Source organism: Seriola lalandi, unplaced genomic scaffold (assembly GCF_002814215.2).
Source record: "Seriola lalandi dorsalis isolate HSWRI2012SDOR001 ecotype SW California unplaced genomic scaffold, Sedor1 jcf7180002054861, whole genome shotgun sequence".
NCBI classification, from domain to species: Eukaryota; Metazoa; Chordata; class Actinopteri; order Carangiformes; family Carangidae; genus Seriola; species Seriola lalandi.
In genome coordinates this window covers 1,022,143-1,041,292 of record NW_019525414.1, presented here as the reverse complement: position 1 = coordinate 1,041,292, position 19,150 = coordinate 1,022,143, and the positions used below count along the sequence as shown (strand labels likewise).

Below are 19,150 nucleotides of genomic sequence, written 5' to 3'. Positions count from 1 at the left end.
TGTAACGTTACCTCTGCGATCTCTTCCTGTTTTCGAGACCAGTCGTGGACAATTTCTCTGAGACTCTGCAGCTCCTCTAACGTCTGCTCCTCTTCCACTCGCGCCACTTCACTCTAGATGACAAAGACATGCATCAGTTCGGTAATGTGTGTTCAATTAGTGTGTTACAGTGTGTGAAAAAACTAATTTAACTGAGGCCAGTTTGCTTACTTGGGCAGACAGAAATGAAGAAAACATGAAGGGTAAAGCTGGATAATGAGGTTAGTGTGGCAACCTGTAAGCTGCCAGTATGCTTCCTTATAGGTTCTTGTCAGGTGGTCAAACGTCTTCAGAAACCCTGTGCCCACACCTGTAACCTTCCCAAACCAACAATCTCACACTCACACCCAAGTCACTCTGTGGCTGGTCAGCTGTGCAGCCTGAATTTCTCTCTCTAGCTGTCTTTCTACATTCAACTACTTTTTACTATTCACATGTACAACTGAGTGCAACACTACAGTTATCTCTGTATGTAAACAGTATTGTGTATCCCCCGTCTATGGTGGCCAGCTCTTTACTTTGTCTTCCCGTGTTACTAATCAGCTCAACTATAAACACTTTGATTTATAGCACGGTCGCACAACATATCATATATAACCCAGCCCTTAGTGTAAATCATCAAGTAAATCCTTACAATCTTAAATCAGATCATTTTATGAATTCTATTATAAAATGAAGGGAATATGCGGGACAATATAATGTCAATATTTGTTAGTTTTTGTTTAGATTATATTTAAAGATATGAATAATACAGTCACTTAAATGGCTGTTTATACATCATGTATGTGTTCCCTTGCAGTACCTCTTCCTGAGGACTCAGTGAGACGGCTCTGAGCCTTCTGAAGTAGAGGCTGGTGTAGGTCTGGGCATCTCGAGCTCGCTGCAGGGCAAAGCCCCAGTTGCACCGCTGCCGCTGCTCCCTGATCTCACTCAGGTTGGCCTGGATGGCAAAGATCCACCACTGACGACAGCTGCAGGGAAACACATTGTTTCATGTTCCAAGGTTTATTACAAAAACAATATATGTAATGATGTGAAATGTGAAAAAAAAAACTGAAGTGTTTGAACTTACTTCCCAGAAATGGGGACTTTAGGTCTCCATTTTCGGTAAAGCATCTCTCTCTCCCGGCGGTCTAGCTCTTTAAGGAACGCCATGATCTGCTGGTACTGTACCTAAGGGACAACAAACACACACACACACACACAATCACTGCTCTGTCTGAATGCTTCTGTTACACAAGCTAATGATCAGACACAGGCTGTGGTTTAGAGATACTGTATTTGAAATTAAATTGTGCCGTAAAATTAAACAGTCGGTTCAGTACTTTTATTTGGAACTGGGATGAGTCTGGCTAGACTTATAAAGCCACAGGAAAGAGTTGGTCAGCTCTTGTCAGTGTCAGTTCCTGTCAGTTAGGCTTTACCAACTGGCCTCACCGCTATGCTACATTGCTGACTGGATTAAAAATGACAGTGAATCTGAAAATCTAAAAACTTCTCAAGTTAATCAGTCCTTATTAAGTAGTCTCCTGTTTACTTCTAAACAAAGGATGATTAAAACTTTTATTGGTGACAATATAGTAACATTAAACAATGACAACTATTAAAGCCTGGCAGAATATAAGAAGATTGGAAGGGACAACTGTCCTTCCTTTTGCCAGTACGGGGCAACATAGATTTCTCTCCTGGTACCACAGATAGGGGCTGTGAGTTGTGTGACAGTAAAGGCATTATTACTATTGGACATTTTTATGAAAAGAGAGTACTACTTTCATTTGATCAAATATGTAAGAAATTTAGAAATTTGTTTTTTAGATATTTCCAGGCACCAAGTTCTTTAAATAATGGCTTTTGTCATCAGACTTCTCCACTAGAGAATATAGTCCGTGTGGGTTAGAAGAAAGGCATTCTGGGGCTTGGGTGTATTTCTATGTATCCATACTTTCTGTGCAAGACCAAATATCTGAAATAAAAGGGTTAGACTGCAAACCTCAAAAAAATAGCTGGTGGCATGAGGTTATTTTTGATATAATACCTATGTAATATTTGACATAAAGCTCCAAGTATATGATTAAGGTATTCTATAAGATTTTGGTCCCCATTCCTAGAATACATTGGTACTACTGCTGGGCAATTAACCGAGAAAGTAGAACCTTTCACTGACTGAATCTTGCTCATGTCGGTTAATTCGGTTAATACTCCCCGATGCATGCGTTCATGAACTGTCCCCTTAAAAAAATACTACGTCATGTTAAGTCACATGCCTCCGCCCCATCCAACTAACGTTAGTCCGCAATCACTAAAAGCGAAGCTGGTGATGTGGATGACACGAGCACAAACACTGAGCCTCAACCTGAGCAGCTCATGTGGGAGAAAAATGCAATGGTTGTAGTATATAAATTCTTTCAGCTACAATATTATATTTGTACTATGATGTTAATTGTACTTTGTAATAACTGTACAAGTCCATATTTTTTGTAATCATAACTTGTAAGTTAAGGTGCCCCTGCAAGACCCAGCCAAGGAGGGGAAAGGTGTATGAATGTGTAAAAATAGGATAAATGTTGAGGAAAACAGGAAAACGATTAACAATGTGTGTCTGGTCACGTTTGCTCACAGATGTCCTTGGTCGGCAGGTGAGAAATAGGACTATGTTATCACTCATAATGCTTTTCAATAATATACTCATATTATATAGTGTGCAGAAAAAGAAGAAAATTCACTTGTGCATATGTGAGTTCCAAAATGACAACTATGTGACAGTTGATGACTAAGCATATGTGACATTTGGGGGTTTCATCTCTGGCAACAGCTAAGTTGGTGTCTGGTCAGCTGAGGCCTAACGCCTCAGACTCCAGAGGACAAACAGGGTTTCTGCTAATGACTAAGTAATGGAACCACCAACTGTAGAGTTTGTCCAAATTTGTTAAAGCTAAATTATGTGAAAATTAAAGTTGCTGTCCTGAGATACTTTAAGTGCACAAGGATGAGTGGAGTTCTGAGAAACATGATCCCATGATGCCAGACCTCCCAGTTTGAGAATAACAATTCTTCGTCTGGATCATCGTCACCTTGGCTTGGGAAGGTTGTGAGGTGAACTGAACAGAACATAGAAAATTAAAAATATAATCCTTCTTTGTGCTGCAGCCACGTGGGCCTAGCAACAGTCTCACAGATACACCCCCAAATGGTGGTTACATAAGGTCTGTTGTTTCCTTTGTCTTATTGGATTGAATGTAGAGTGTTAACTTGATAGGTGTGACCGATAGCAACCGTGAGGGTGCGTATACTGTGCTCCAATCTGTCTTACTGAACTGTTACCAGGTGCAGCTTTAAAATCAGACAAGATGATTACTAATGCATAACTGATTTCCTTTTGTTTGTTAATGTTTAATCTATTGGTTTGTTTTTGTGTTTTTGTGCTGCATGTGGGGAGGATGGACCTATAAAAATTGCACTGTAAAGAACAAGCACTGTAGACATGATCTAGGATCAATACAACCACACAGTCAAACTAATAAGAAGTCCTTCTAGTTACATGTATAGTGCTTTTAAGGTAGGTCTCATCAGACCTGCCTTGCCCTTTCTTGTTTTGTTTTATTTTTCCTTATATTCCCTGTTATACCTTTGATCAGTAACCATACAAATAAAAACTGGTAAAAACACTGTGGAGGGATGGAATCACCTCTACTATAATCACATCTCAATCTCACATGGTAAATTCTGTATATATACTACAGTACATACCAAACGCTTTCACTTTTTCATATTAATACTATTTTCATTCACCAATTACTTCTGATTCTACTGTCATTTTTGTGTGCTGATAAGTTATTGTCATTAAATGCAATTCAGATGATTTAAAAGGAAAAGTTCACATTTTTTCAAGAAAGCATTCACAGTCCATTATGTATATCCTAAAGTTCAGCTGAAGCAAATACTGTATGAGAATTCACCAGTCTGAGTTAAACCCAAGTGTATCCATGAAATCACAAAGAGGGGATTTCATATTAAAAAGATTGGAACATCAGCCTCAAAGCACCATGTTAACTTCAGAATGTATTTAGAAAATATTTTTGTACTGTAATGTATACACACCTGTGACAAGCGTAATGACATGGGCTCCAGCTGAACCTGGCCCTCAATCCGTGGGGTGTGTCGGGACCTCAGAGGCTCTTTGGAAGCGTTTCTTCTGAGCAGCACGGAGGCACACACTGGTTCAAAGATGTATTGATGTTCACGGCTCTGCATACACCGGGTCATTGCATCCTATACAGTTACAAAAGTAATCAGACAAGTCATATGGAATTGTATTTCTTTACATCTGATTTGGTTTTGCATCATCACAGTGCGCCATTTGTGAGAATTTCTTCACCAACCAGCTTGCATTTTGTGCTTCATGATATAATCCATTACTGAAAATCACAACGTATAGTAAGATGAGCCACTGAATTGAAAAATGTACCTTAACCAACATTGTGACTCTTTCATAATGTTTAAATTGAATTAATTAAGTTCCTTTACTATCCACACGTCATTGTCAGTTATCACTGGATGTTGTGTTGTGTGTCTCAAGTAGCAGGAATGTCTTTTTTTCTGGTGTTTGTACAATTCAGTTTGGTTAGGTATAATTTATGGTAGAGCTTGTCTTAAAGAAAAGTGACATGGAAAACTCAGGGTGCCGTCCAGAACTAAGGTCTAATCCTCTGTAACCAATGAGATGGCTCCTAACTGTTGAAGGTCACCACATGCCTGACCTGGATCTGATTTGCAGGCAGCTTTCCCAGCATTTCACACTCTGTGTCCCAGTAAACACAGAAGTCTTCAATCTCCAGCTGCTTTTGTCGGAGGGACTTTTGGACCTGCAAATACAAAGAAAACTCCTGTTAACCTGAAATGCAAAGACCCATGGCAGTCCTGAATTAATGGAGGCTGTCAAGTACCATATAAAGATCTCACAATTACAACATACAGTTCTCATAAATGTCAGATTCCAAGACGTCCTTACAAGAAAAAATTTCTTTGGGTTAAGCAATGTGCTTCCTGATTACAAACCTAATGCATGCATTACAGAAAAGAGAGGTCTTTGACCTATAACCAAACCAGTAGTCCTGCTATGTACACTAATGTTTAAATACCACTAATCCACTACAAACTTTAAAAATAAGGAATGAAGTGTAATTTTACATCATTACTGTTACAGTCACTTTGAGTGAAAACTTACCGACTCCTTAGAGGGATTCTGAGCAGAAATATTGTTGATGCAAACCCCAAAGGAAAAGGGTTTCTCTGGGTTGGAGAAGTCATCCTCAAATCTAAGATGTACATCTTGAATATTCAGCTACATACAAGAAGGAAAAAAAGTTCAATCTGTGCCTCAGGGTCAAATAATAAAAACTACCTGATTACTTTAGGCAGGCTGACCGCAGTGTCAAGACAGCAATGTGGAAATTCTTTGTCCTGATATCTGGAAGGTATTTACTTAATTAGGTATTCTTCTTTTATTGAGTGTTTGTACGTGTTAAAACCTTGTTGTTCCACATGTTGTGCATAATTGTAGTGTATCATATATGGCTGCTTGATTACAAGCAAAACCTGTTTCATTGCTATTATGGGCACCTGGGCCCATATTCACAAATCATCTTAAGGCTAAAAGTAGCTCCTAACTTGCCGATTTAGGAGAAACTGCTAAAAAATAGCGCTAAATGTATTACCTAAGTCTAGGAGAAGTTGGAGGGAAGACATGGCTTCTCACACAGATGGCTAATAGGTTTAGTTAGGTAGTCTATGACAGCTGAGTTTTTTAAATTCTTATCATTTTTTTTTTTTTTATAGTAAAATTAAATTCTCCCAGGTCGACACAAACCTCATCATACAGATGCATTTTGGAGAATGCCCTACTTTTGTAAAAAGCATCTAATCTGTTCTTATTTCATTTGTAATTGTTAAAGACTGTTTCTCATCAACCTGCAAGCGAGCTCATCCATGAGAGCTGATGTCAACCACAGTAACAGAATCGTACTCTTAACTCAGAAGTTTTTGCTTTTCCTTAGTAAAAGTTGGTCCGAGCAGCTTTGTGAAGATGATTTAGGTGAAAACCTTTAGTGCAACTTAGGAGTACTCTTAGTGGTAAGATAAAATGCTTTGTGAATACGGGCCCTGAGTATTGCTTTAATAGAGACTTGAAAAACTGTGAACCTATCCTTTAAACCCAACGCATGCTGCTACTATTTCATATTTTGCTTAACTTTCTTTTGTTTCATGGCCCTCACTACATTCACCCACCATTCTCACTTACTTACTAAGATGTGTACACACCAAGTTCTTTTGCTATTCTGTTTTGTATGTACTCTGCAAAACTGATAGATAAAAATACATGTGATGTTTATGATAAAGTCCCAGCTATAGTATCTAATATTGGATAACTCACCTCAATGTTTTCCACAATCCTGGTGACTACTGAGGCAGTGGCAGAGTACCAGTAGGACTCTCCTCTCTGTTCACACTCACTCTGGAGGAGCCGTCAACAACAACAAAGAGTGTTAAAGATAAAAGTGCTTGGTAGAGAAGTGTATGGGTTTGACACTTTAAAACAGGTGAAGGACGCAATGAACATACATCAGGACTAGAAGACCAAGCCACAAAGTTCAGTTCCATTATCTGACTCAGACTCCCTGATAATTCTGGCATGCAAACTGGCACTCTTTTTTTCTAAGGTTTAAAATCACCAAATCAAAACACCAGAGAATAACAGTTGAATTGAAGAAGTGACATGCAGCATCAAAAATTATGCTGAACATGTCAATAAGTCTGTAGCTACTCTAGTGTTCATGTGGGTCTCCAATGCTCATTAGAGACTAGAAAACTAAATGGAAGAAATATTATTATTATTTTTAAATTAACCATTGATGGGACAAGTGAAAAGCACATTTTATCTCTAGTGTTGATCTACCTACTTTGAATTTTTCTTCGAGAGCCTTAAGGAGACGTTTTTTGCGCTCTCTCTCCTCCTCTCTCTCCTTCTCTCCATCATACTCCTGCAGCTGGGTGGGGCCGATGATCAGGTTGAGCTGGGACATGGAGATGACCCATGGGTCACTGTGAGGCCGGTAGAAAGGGATCTGGAGAGTAATCTTTCCAATGAAGCCTGGTGAAAGACAAGATGATGTGTGCATCATAGTGAAGGAAATACAGACTGAAGCTGAAAAAATCAACTGAATTTTGAATATATGTAGATAAATTCTGACTATATCAAGAGCATGTTAGTCAGTTTTGTTGAAACAAGATGAAAATGATGTATTTCTGAGCTAAATAAGAGATTTGTAAATCTTCTGAAGATGTCATGGATAATCATGTGCGTTATGGCCTTTGTTTTAAACCATGCTACTTGTCATTCATTGCTAGTGATAATGCTGGAAATAAATGTTTCTAAACTGCATTTTAGGAGCATTCCACCCAATTTTACACACAAAGATCAGTTATCATTATGAGGAGTACTCTGAAGGTCTCCATCACTGTCCATGGAGCTTTCAAAGTTTAAAAAAAAAAACAGCTAAACTTGGTCTTGACTCTTTAAGTTTTTAACAGAGAGCCAGTGCTACAAACTGGAGGAGCTGGGCATTAAAGAGACAGGGGGCTAATAAAAGACACTAATGATTTGCATTATGAGAAATTTAGAAGGAGCAGGAGATCAGAAAATCCTGGCATCACTTTTTTGATCTCTCCTCTTTGTCTCTCACTCATAGGGTTGCGTAACATGCCCCACTGTAGTATATATATATATATATATTAATGGCATTCTATGAGAAATGAGCAAAACATGATGACACATGTCAAATCAAAGGCTGTGAGATTGAAACTTGGTGAACAGCTTCCCCATACTTCAGTGCTTCACCTACATACAAACGGTAGCAATGTGACCAATACTTTTACACCTATGTTTTTCTTATATTTTCATGTCCATTGCTTTAACCTCAATTAAAAATTTTTTTCTTTTTTTATGCATTAGTCACAAAAGCAACAGCAGCAGATGAAGCAATCACGTGTGCATGTATAAACAAGTCAAAGAGTCCAAACGCAGAAATTACCCCTTACATCTAGAACCACAATATAATGACCTCCAAAAGTTACAGATAAATGCTGGAGAATATGACTAGTTAGGGCTCCTTCCATTTGCCTCCAGAAGTCCTCAATTGTCTCTGGAACTTGTTTCTCTTTTGCAGATCAAACTCCCTGACTTTCTCTTCAAAGGCATCTCTCAAAACTCCCTCAGACTCATTTCTTTTCGGTAGTGAATGCAGGTATGTAAGATAAAGAACGCTGCTCCTCCACCATTACATTAGAGCACATGTAACCAAACAGGAAAATCCTGATTCAGGGTTAGACTGTCAGCAATGTAGAGCAGTGTAACTATAAAAAGTCAAGAGAGAAACACCAAGCTGAGACTTTTTTATTATTCTGGCATCTAAAGAACAGTGGCTTGTGGTGGGAAAATATCTTAATCTATAGGTTTTGTCATTTGGACTAAACAGTCTTTAAAAACATGTCCGTCTGACAATGTAATTTTAAAATAGACATATTGTTTAGCAATTACCAAAGCACAAGATTTGTCAATCAGTTGCACAACTCCTCGCAAACATACAGTACCCTGCTTTATTCACCATAAAATGTTTGGCTGTCTTCAATTTTCAGTAAAAATGCAAAACACAGTAAATGTGCTGATTCAACAACTCAAAATGAAATAAGCTTCTCTGTTGATGGTGGTGAAATTAAACTATATGTGCAAACAATATCAGTGCCATGTACAATATTGACTAATGACATCATGGCCCCTATCACGGTTAGATGTAATGTTGTAATGTTACTAAAGATTATTGTTGGAAAAATTGTGATACTTTATGATAAACATAACCATCTTAAAGGGAAACAGTATTATCCTGAATAGAACTTTTTAATATTGTGTTTACTTTTAAGACAGGAGTTGTCAGAGAGGAGCGCAGTGACAAACATTAGCTATGATAAGGCATGAATCGAGTCTCTATTGTGTCTGTCTCATTTAAGCAAAAATGTGAGGTCACTCTCATATATTCTGTGTATAAATTCTGTGTGAATATTGCATTCTTTGAACATTTGCACTGTGAGCTCTTGTGTGTAACTTGTTCCCTTGCTGCAAGAATAAATATCCTACTCTTGTGAATTTTCAGACGGTGTTCCTGAGTTTATTTGATAATTTACTTAACAATTATCATTGCTATCCATCAGCAAAAAGCAACAAGAACAAAAAAAATTAACTTAAGCATACAGTTCTTGAACAAGTAATCTGTGGGATATACATGGACCAATCAAAAAGGATTGCTTGGTTATAGTTTTTTCGAGTTATGTGTGGTAAGTTTGTGAGGTCAGTAAATCAATGGCCCTGTTCGGACCTGCATTAATATGCATTGTCAGTGATCCGATAACAAGAGGTCAGCTCTAAGTTCATCAGTTCACACCTGGATTTAAAATGTCTCAGTGACCACTTGTGATCGGATCTCACTGCTTTATGTGCAAACAAACAGGTATGCGTTGATGTTTTCAGCCAATCTGACATACGGGTCCACTGTCAATCTGTTTGTGTGTGTGTGTGTGTGTGTGTGTGTGTGTGTGTGTGTGTGTGTGTGTGTGTGTGTGTGTGTGTGTGAGAGAGTGAGATAGAGAGGGAGAGAGAAAGCAGCATTTGTGTTCACACAGCCAAAAGAATGTGGCCACCTCTGAATGTGGTCTGAGTGATTGGATCTCAAAAGAGCCTCAATGTGTCTCAGGCGTCCTCACACCTGAACTTAGAGCTGTCCACTGGTGATCAGATCACCTGAGACTGATGTTCATACCAGGTCTGAAACGGGGAAATGTTTCTCACCTGCTTTGACTTCAAATGGCAGATCAAACTCTCGGAGGGCATCCTTCCTCAGGGGGAGGTTCTCCAGCTCCACTGCACCTGAGGAATGACACGAAACAGACAGTCTGTCAATGCTGGGTTGCCTCATTTTCCTAATAAGTGCTGATGATCTCAATTAAAATTTAAATTAAAATTGACTGTTTGTTTCACTGTGACTGAATTGTTGTCCAATGCAACAGACCACGCCACTACTTTTAAATGTCTTAGTATAGTTCACACAATAACAACACATATATACTGTCAGGTGTTACAATCATTTTGTCGAGCCATTGATAACAATAAAGGAAGGCTAAAAACACCTCTCTGTATACAGTTCAACAGCACCGCAAACTACAGCGTCCACAGTGACAAAACAGCTGAATCAGCACCTCTCCAAGACACTTTCAGCACAACCTTAACATTAGAACCTTCATGAAGGAGTCATAAGATTTCTTTCAGAACTGTTGTATCAGACTGCATTCATTTTAGTGGTGTGTCACTCTTGTTTTAGTGTACATATCAATTCTTAGGGGCATTTTCTTCTCATGTCACCCTTGCACAAACTTTACACTCAAGTTCTACTGTGAAACTGATAAAGCTCAGTTTCAAGTCGAAGTAGACAGCAAGTAGTGTAGTCCAACACTGTTATAGTTCAGGTTGCAGCGAATATTGGAGCCTGAGTCTCAGGTCTAACACTGAAGAACAAGAATCAGAATCAGGTTTATTGCCAAGTAGGTTTTCACACACAGGGTGTTTGGTGTTTTGGTGCATAACAATAAGCATAGTAAGAAGAAAAAGTATAAAGAAAGATAAAGCCAAGCAAATCAATTTGCATATACTTGAAAGTCAAGAAAGCTCTCACTGTGACTTAATACAGTTTAGACTTTTCAAATTGATCTGCACTTTCATCTGTAGTAATACGTAATTACCTCATACACAACAATAAAGAAGAAATCATGTTCACTTTGACAGATTACTTAGAGGGAGGGGAAGAATGAAAACACATTCCCACATGCAGAACACTGCAGTGTGCTTCGTAAAAAATAATTAGCAGTAATTTTAAGTGACCAGAAAAATAGAGACATGTGTAATTACCTTTCAGAAGGGCGATGGAGAGCTGATCTGTGTTCAGGTTGCTGACATATTTGCCCAGGTATGTGTTTAGCACCCAGGCAACAAGGCCCTCCAACATTCTGATAGGTCAGGGATGCTGAGAGCTACACCAAGGTGTGGGAGGAAACTGTGATGATGAAAAACACCCTGTTGATTGTAGCCCTGACAGGGGAGGTGTACAATGTATATACAAGTAATATAATACACATAGGATACAGGATATAGGACACAAATTTTATTCATCTATTTACATATAGCAGTAAACTGCCAAGTTGATCACAACTCGGTCTTCATTAAGCTAAATCCTGTCCTCCTGCAGAGGAGATCTATAATTTGCCAAACTCCGTTCTAAAATGTAAAAAGTTAATTTGTTCATAGCCACAAGTTAGTACAAGCTTCAGTGTGATATTAAAGACTTTTCAAGAATTGTTAGTCTGTTGATAAACTGCAGACAGGGCCTGATAAAACGTTAGGCTTACACTGCACATTACCGCTTTCAGGTGATACTGGCATTGGGAATATTCCCATTCCTAATACTGACTGAGGGGTCTAAAACTCCAGTCTAGTTCTATAAGTTACGTGCCTATGCCATACATTCAGACATGGCCACGCTGATTAAGTTTGGGGATAGAACCCAAAGTGAAAGTGTCCGAGGTCGTGTCTTTAATGACAGCTAGCGGTAATGTAAGTTACAGAATTAGTTAAAGCAGCGACAGTTTCTAATCACAGTCGATGGATTACTCAAGGCTGCCATCTTATCTGACGTTGGCACCGTGACAGTAACTATAACACTCAACTAAAGTTAGATGTTAACAAAGCAGCACCATAACTCCACCTAACTACAGCTACCATTAACCCAGCGTTAATGTAATGCACCAAAGGCAGTGCTACTGACTCACCGTTTCAGACACGTCCGTTTATCGACCCAGCTTGGCTGAGTCCATGTCGCTGCCAGCCTAACGCCACTGTCAGAAGGTGGTCATGTCGTGTCAAAACCACTCAGGACAGGACTCACGGTAAAGGGACGGTTAGCGTTTTATGAACCGCATACTGGAGACTGCCACGCATTAACTAACACATATTATCTAAACGAGGACTAAGTAGAAATGACAATGAACCTACTTAAGAGTTGTCACCATCAGCAAGCAGCACAAAACTGGTTGTGGTGACGGACAGGGCAAGGTTGTGATCTTAGTTAGCTAGCCAATTAGCTACAACTAGCATGCGAAGGGTGTCCAGTCAAAAACAGGCAGCCGACTGTATCACACTCAAAGACAAAAGTAACCGGGTTCGTTTTCACAGTAAACACAGTTAATCCTTCCAGAATAAATGGATTAATACTATATTTTAAAATTAGAGAGTTATGTGTTGCTGCTTCGTAAATAAACACACTTCCTAATACCGTTGAGCTTCCAACGCATACTTCCTGTCATGTGACAAAAACAAACCATTCCTCTCGTTTTGCGTTTGGTTTAAAACCGGGGACTGCGAATTGAAATGTTCTGCTGATATTTCCTACTATCCAACGTACAGCTGCACCAGCTGAAAAGTAATGTAATTTATTCATTTATTATTTATCTTTTAAAAGCCTAAAATAGGGCTGCGTAGTAATTTGGTGAGGTAGCCTACGTACGTAGGTGCCTAGCCTACCTACGTACATATTTTTTCTAGCTGATAGCGGTGAGCGTATTTCCCCGGTGTATTTGTCATTTGGCGAAAGCGGTTGTGAGCAGCACCGTTGTTAGCATCTAACTCTGACTCTTGACAAGGGACAAAATAAACAGTCCAGGAACACAACACGAGGACTTCCGGTGTGCCGAGTTCTGCCTGCCCGCCGAGAAATGCATGTTAGTTTTTTTTTACTTAGTTACTTAGTTACTAAGTTTATTGTCCCCAAGGGGAAATTCATTTTCACAGATCTGTACAGAGAACGCCAACATATGCACATTGCACATAATCACACAACAGTGTTTGTTTGTTTGTTTGTTTGTTTGTTTGTTTGTTTGTTTGTTTGTTTGTTTGTTTTTCCTTTATTGTAAACTTCAAATTTACAAACTGTAAGACAATTGTGGAATTTTTTAGAAACAATGTAGTAAAAACAAACACAGCTGAAGAGACATATACACAGACACAATAAATTCAGTACAAAAACAGCAACAAACATTAAAATAGATTAATCAGAGTAAATCATAAATTAATTATTAAAAATAATGAAATAAAATAAAATAAATGACTAAAACTGTTAAAACTTACATATTAAGGCACTTCATTGAGGTCAATTTCTAGTAATACTTAAAGATATTTGGCATGTTTGCATTGCATTTCATTAATTTCAGACCCATAGTATAGAGTTAAATTGCATTATAATAGCACATGGAGATGGGTGGGGTCTTCATAAATTTAGCCTTATGGATAAAGAAATTGGTTAAAATGAGCAAAAAAAATTCTTATCTATAGTAATAATTGCTGTGGTTTTGCTACTTAACCATTCCATGAATTGTTTCCAGAACTGGGTATGAGACAAAGAGATGCTCTGTTGTTTCAATATCACCTTTATAGAAAATACATTAATTTACCTCCAAGTCAACTCTTAGTCTTATAAATGCACTGGAAGGGTAGAAATCATTAATTATTTTGTAGTGGATTTCTTTTGTTTTGGGTGGAACTGGGTATTTGAAAGAAATTGTTCTCAGTCTGAATATTTTATTTTGGTCAAGCAAATTCATAACATTATTTCTACAACACTCAGCAGGGTATAAATCATTTGTTAGAGTAGATCTTATGAATTTGTTTGAACACTTTATAAACTCTATTTATAGAAAGTGTGGGAAGATGAGATGTGGATATATTTTGCTAAGATAAGGAATGAATTGGGTATGGCACTGATAAGAGATTTAAATTCTTTGAGGTTGCATTCAAAGTCCTATTTACAACAAAAAATATTGTAAGGTAATACATCTCCATTTGCATCTAACAGGTCCATCACACAGCAAATATTCCTAAGCATTCAGTTCCTATTAAACAAAGACTTCCTTTTGTGAAGCACATATCTGTTCTTCCATAATGGTGTATTATGACATATGAAGTTGTGATTGTGAAATAATTTCCACAAAAGTAAAACCTGTTGGTGATATTTAGAAAACTTAACAGGCAATTCGGTGACATTGTAATCACATTTTAAGATAAATTTGATCTTTTCAAATACAGTTTTAGGGAATATGTGCCAGATACTGCCAGAGGATGTAACACATTTAACAAATTCCATTCGTACATTCAAAGTCAATTGCTTTTACCCCACCTTCAGAGAGGACTTTAACAGTGATTGCTTTTTTAGTGATTTCAGTTCCTCCATATAAAATTAAAGTCAAGTTGGTTCAGAGATTTAACAAAGTCTGAACTAAGTGCTAATGAAGATGCAGGGTGAACATCTCTAGATATGCTTTCCATTTTGGTAAGATAGGTCCGACCGAAAATGGATAATCCCTTTGTAACCAAGCAGTGAGTTTGCATATACTTTCATCTGGCCTACTTTGTTCCTCAAGTTAGGCAGCTCACATTCCTTCAAATCTTTTGTTACATAAACACCTAAGGATTTTACCTGAGTTTGACAGGTAGATCATAAATTATATTCTGTGCATGTTCCTAAATAGACAGGAGTTCATATTTTTGAATGTTGAGAAATAGTCCAGAGGCCCTGGAAAAGAGTTCAATGTTCTGTATGCCAACATGAACCTGATGTTCATCCTTCAGAAGCAGGGTAGTATCATCCAAAGAGGCTCTGTTCCAAATACATTAAGTTTTTTCAAGTTCTCCAAGTTCTCACAGTTGTTTATCATTATAGCCAGCATTTCTGCTGCTAAAATGAACAGCCCTGGACTTGCTTCATACATTGTTAACCATTGTTTCCAGATGAATCAATCAATTACCCCTGAGAAGACTTAAGAGTTATTAGAACACTGGTAAGTGAACTATGGTTGTTCTAACCATTATCAAGTAACAGAAAAATCAGTACATTGTTTTTCAGTGGTAGAGTTCTATCCCAGGGTGTTGGCAGCAAGAGGGGAATTGATTGTACCCCTTGTGCGTTCGCACACAGTGTGTGGGTGCCTTAGTTTATGTCTGATATAGTGGTAACCTCACATTTTTCTCAGTGGTGAGGTCAATTTATTTTTGATACACCATTGTGGTGCTATTTATGTTGTCTTCATCCCCTGTTCGCAGCTGGATAATCAGACGGTGGAGTTCTTGAGTTTGTTATTGTATTTGAAACGCCATTGTGGTGCTATTTATGTTGGTCTTAATCCCTGTTCGCAGTGGGTATTTGATTTTTGAAGAAAAGATGGAAGCTGCCCACTTGTGTTGTTTCTGCCACATGGCTGTGGATCCCCGTGATGGCCATCGAGAATGCTCCCCACTGCTTGGGGGCGGCACATCTGATAGAGCAGGGGTTTTCAAAGTGTGGGATAGTGGGCCTCCCCTAAGAGAACTCAAAAGTAGCCGCGCCCCCACACTATTATTACTTTTATTACTGTTATTGATGTTGCTTTGTATGTTCCACGCAGGCTTAAAAAAAGGTTTCAAGAATAAATGTCATACACATCTTTATTTTTTTTTACATGTTTGTATGTTCTTGAACATATTTTTGATTTTGAATACATTTAAACATCTTTTTGTTAAAAAAAAAAAAACTTATTCACTTAAAAAAAATAAATTATAATTTATTTTCACTCATCCGACGTTATCCCACATTAACGCTGAAACACTGCACACAACACATTTGCTCACCTCGATTTTAGTGGGAACAGTGAGTCTGTGTCTTTGATGCACACAGGCGGTTGATGCGGGGATGCGCTGTAGAAAGGAATAAACGCAGATCATCCTCTACCTGCAGCCGTGACCGGTACTTGCTTTTAATCGTATGTGTATGGTATGATGCCTCGGTTGCCTTGGTATTTACAGTACCAAATGTCTGGATGTCTTTCTTCTGGGACTGCAATTCATTAAGCTTCCTATCAAAAAACTCCCACGGCTTGGTTGTTAAATTGTGGTGCTTAGTTTCAATGTGGCGCCGGGGTTGACATGGTCGCATAATGTCGTTAGCTAGCACCTCTTTGCAAATAACACACTGTGGCAGCGGAGCATCGTCAGGACCAATGCATGAAAAACCAAACGTTAAATAATCAGGGTCATACTTCCTCCGTTTTCTGCTCACCTCTGTGCCCACTCTCACTTTCACCTGAGGCACTAAAAATCGATCCATTTGCTGTAGTTAGCTAACCAGATGATACACTTTTTTTCCTTTCTTTTCGCGCCTCCCCTTAAGTCCTCTGGCGCCCCCCTGGGGAGGCGCGCCTCACACTTTGAAAACCGCTGTGATAGAGGATATTGAGAATCCTTGCAGTGGACCGGCTGAACTCCATCTGGAGGAACATATTCCTCAGGCGAAGTACTTGCAGCAGTCTGCACGTGGTAAAGCAGCAGCTCATCGTCCACCTACTCAGGGATGGGTGAACAGACATGTCTCTAAAAGGAGCAAGAAGCGCAGACAAGAGCACTAATCTGATTATGCTCAAGGGCGGGGCTCTGGACAGTCAGCTCGTAGAGAGCTGCTTAGTCCATCGGCGGCTGCAGATGACCCACCACAGCAGGATGATACTCAGGGGAAGATTCTGGCGGCTATTCAAAATCTCTCAGACAGACTGGGTAGGATTGAGGCTCAGCGTCCGGCTCCTGGCACAGTGCCTGAGCATCTTGGGCCAAGTTTGGCCTCCCAGGATGAGTTTCCTTCCTATTAGGGTGAGAAGTCGAATCCACCTGATGTCCTCTCCGTATATGCACAGAGTCTGTTCCAGCAGCTGCAGACTATCTGCAGATGCTTAGGAAGGCATGGAACAATCCAGCAGCTACAACACAATTTAATGCGGGTTGTTGCAAGCTGACAAGGTCTCAATATGCGTCTGAGACTGGGCTAGCTGATATGCCCGTGGTCGAGAGAGAAATGGCGGCTTTGACATCACTTGGCCCAGAACTTGGCTATTGTTCTGGCAGCTATTAGGAAGACTGCCAACCCTGAGAATCAAGATACTATGAACATGATTGACTTGGCCCTTATAGCCCATGCCCAGCTCACAAGGGACATTGAGGTGGCCATGTCATCAGCCATGCTGGCGTGTAGACAGATCTGGCTAGCACAGACATTGTTGCCAGAGAACATCAGGAAAGACCTTACTAACATGGCGGTGGTGCCGGGCAGTGTTTCATTCAGACTCTCAGAGCTTATTGGAGAAGGCTGAGGAGTGTCATTTCACAAGGGAAGGTGTTCAGCGCACTTTCAGCAGAGCAGGGGTTTCTGGGTATAGGTCTAGGGGCCCTCAGCCCCCACACCAGACATCATGGTCCCGCAACTTTAGCGGACAACAGTACAGAGTTTGTTGCCTCTGGTAGTGGTGCTAAACAACCACCACAGCGTCAGCAAGGGTGCCTGCCACGCTTGTACTCTAAAGAGACACGGTAGAGAAAGCACCCCCCAATAGGTCCAGGACCTCAGGTCCATCTTAGATCTGAGGCCACTAAATGCGTTCATAAAGGTGTTACATTTCAAAATGTTAAACACCAGACAAATTCTGCAGTCAATCCAGAGAGGGGAGTGGTTCACTTCCCTGGATTTAAAAGACGCTTACTTTCATGTACGCATCTGCAAAGACCACAGACCGTTCCTAAGGTTCGCCTGGGCCTATCAATTGAAGGTCCTTCCAATCGGCCCCTCTTTCACCAAGAGTGTACATTGGCTCTGTCTCCTCTACAAGTGTCCGGTCTGAAGATCCTACCCTATTTGAACAACTGGCTGATCTGCGCTCCAAGTCGCAGTCAGGCACACTTGGAGGGTTGTTAGCCATGTACAAGCCTTGGGGTTCAAGGTAAACATGAAAAAGCGCAACCTAGAACTCCCAGACAGTTAATCAAACAATTGAGATCAGTTCATTTCGAGTTGGCCTCTTAAGAGGGGGACATAGATCTAGGGACACTGTGTCCATTAAGGGTGTTGAGGGCTTACTTGGCACGCACTCAATCTGTACGGCACGCACATTCCCTGTTGTTTCTGCTATGGTAGCTGTAAACTGGGCCTTGCTGTGTCTAAACAACGCCTGTCACACTGGGTGGTAGACACCATTTCCCACGCTTACCACAGGCAGAACATTCCTGTCCCTGGTAGTCTAGTGGCACACTCTACTAGGTGTATGGCCACCTCCTGGGCTGCTTTGAGAGGGGTACTGTAACCAAGGTTAGATAATCTGTGCATTTTGAAATGCTCCGTGCGGTTATTTTGAAAGGATTGTTTCCTCTGCCAGCGTCTACTTCCTGTTTCTTTTATTAGCCTTTTGCATGTCGAGATGCTGACTCGGTCGACCAATCGGGTGTCAGCTCCCGCCTGGTTGACCTCCGCGCGTGGGGTTTACCTTTTTCTCGAGCAGCGAGCAACCATCAAGACAGGCAACACGTGAAACAATGAAAGAAAAACTATAAAAGTTGATTAAAGTTGATAAAAACCTGCTGGATAACTTCACCACGATCCCGTGAAAAAAACGCATTGGTGAGAGATGTTTTGACCGTGCTAATCGCTAGCCGCTAACGCTAACAAACACACAATGGTAATGCCATTCACTTATGCTAAAGATGTTAGCTATGTTATTTTGAAAGTGAAATCTAAATTGGTGCAGTGTAATATGTGTTTTGTGTATGCATTTAACCCTTGCATTTCTGTTATATGCTGGATGGTTATTTGTGTAGATTTAAGCACCTTAATTTGTGCTTTTTAAGCACACAAATCTGTGCTTTGCTAATTGTGCACACTAAATATTTTTGTTGTTTAAGTACCTTTCCTGTGCACTTAAAGTGCATTAAGCTGCACTTAAATTGTTTCGTAGACTCTACTGTAGGCTGCTGTTGCATGGCAGAGGGTGCACACAGCATGTGTTTTCCTTTTATTATTATTATTGTATTATTATTATTTTATGCCAATTGAGATATGTGAAGGTGAATGCGAATATGTGAAAGAGGAAATATTTTGTTTATAATTAATTTTGC

The 19,150-nt window shown here is 39.7% G+C and overlaps 1 protein-coding gene across 7 annotated transcripts in view; it reads right to left on the bottom strand.

Moving 5' to 3' along the window:
• The window catches only part of vps13d (vacuolar protein sorting 13 homolog D), a 77,471-nt gene extending 64,983 nt beyond the window's left edge, over positions 1-12,488 (bottom strand). For all 7 annotated transcript variants that reach the window (XM_087179679.1, XM_087179682.1, XM_087179683.1 and 4 more), the window contains exons 1-11: positions 11,965-12,488; positions 11,048-11,192; positions 9,935-10,012; positions 6,996-7,186; positions 6,470-6,550; positions 5,264-5,380; positions 4,797-4,901; positions 4,138-4,308; positions 1,112-1,212; positions 842-1,010; positions 12-113 (exon numbers count right to left, since the gene is read on the bottom strand). In XM_087179679.1, the coding sequence (XP_087035805.1) occupies positions 12-113; positions 842-1,010; positions 1,112-1,212; positions 4,138-4,308; positions 4,797-4,901; positions 5,264-5,380; positions 6,470-6,550; positions 6,996-7,186; positions 9,935-10,012; positions 11,048-11,144 (1,212 nt within the window). In that variant the 5' untranslated portion in view covers positions 11,145-11,192; positions 11,965-12,488. The remainder of the gene's footprint in view (positions 1-11; positions 114-841; positions 1,011-1,111; positions 1,213-4,137; positions 4,309-4,796; positions 4,902-5,263; positions 5,381-6,469; positions 6,551-6,995; positions 7,187-9,934; positions 10,013-11,047; positions 11,193-11,964) is intronic.
• Between the last annotated feature and the right edge of the window lie 6,662 nt (positions 12,489-19,150).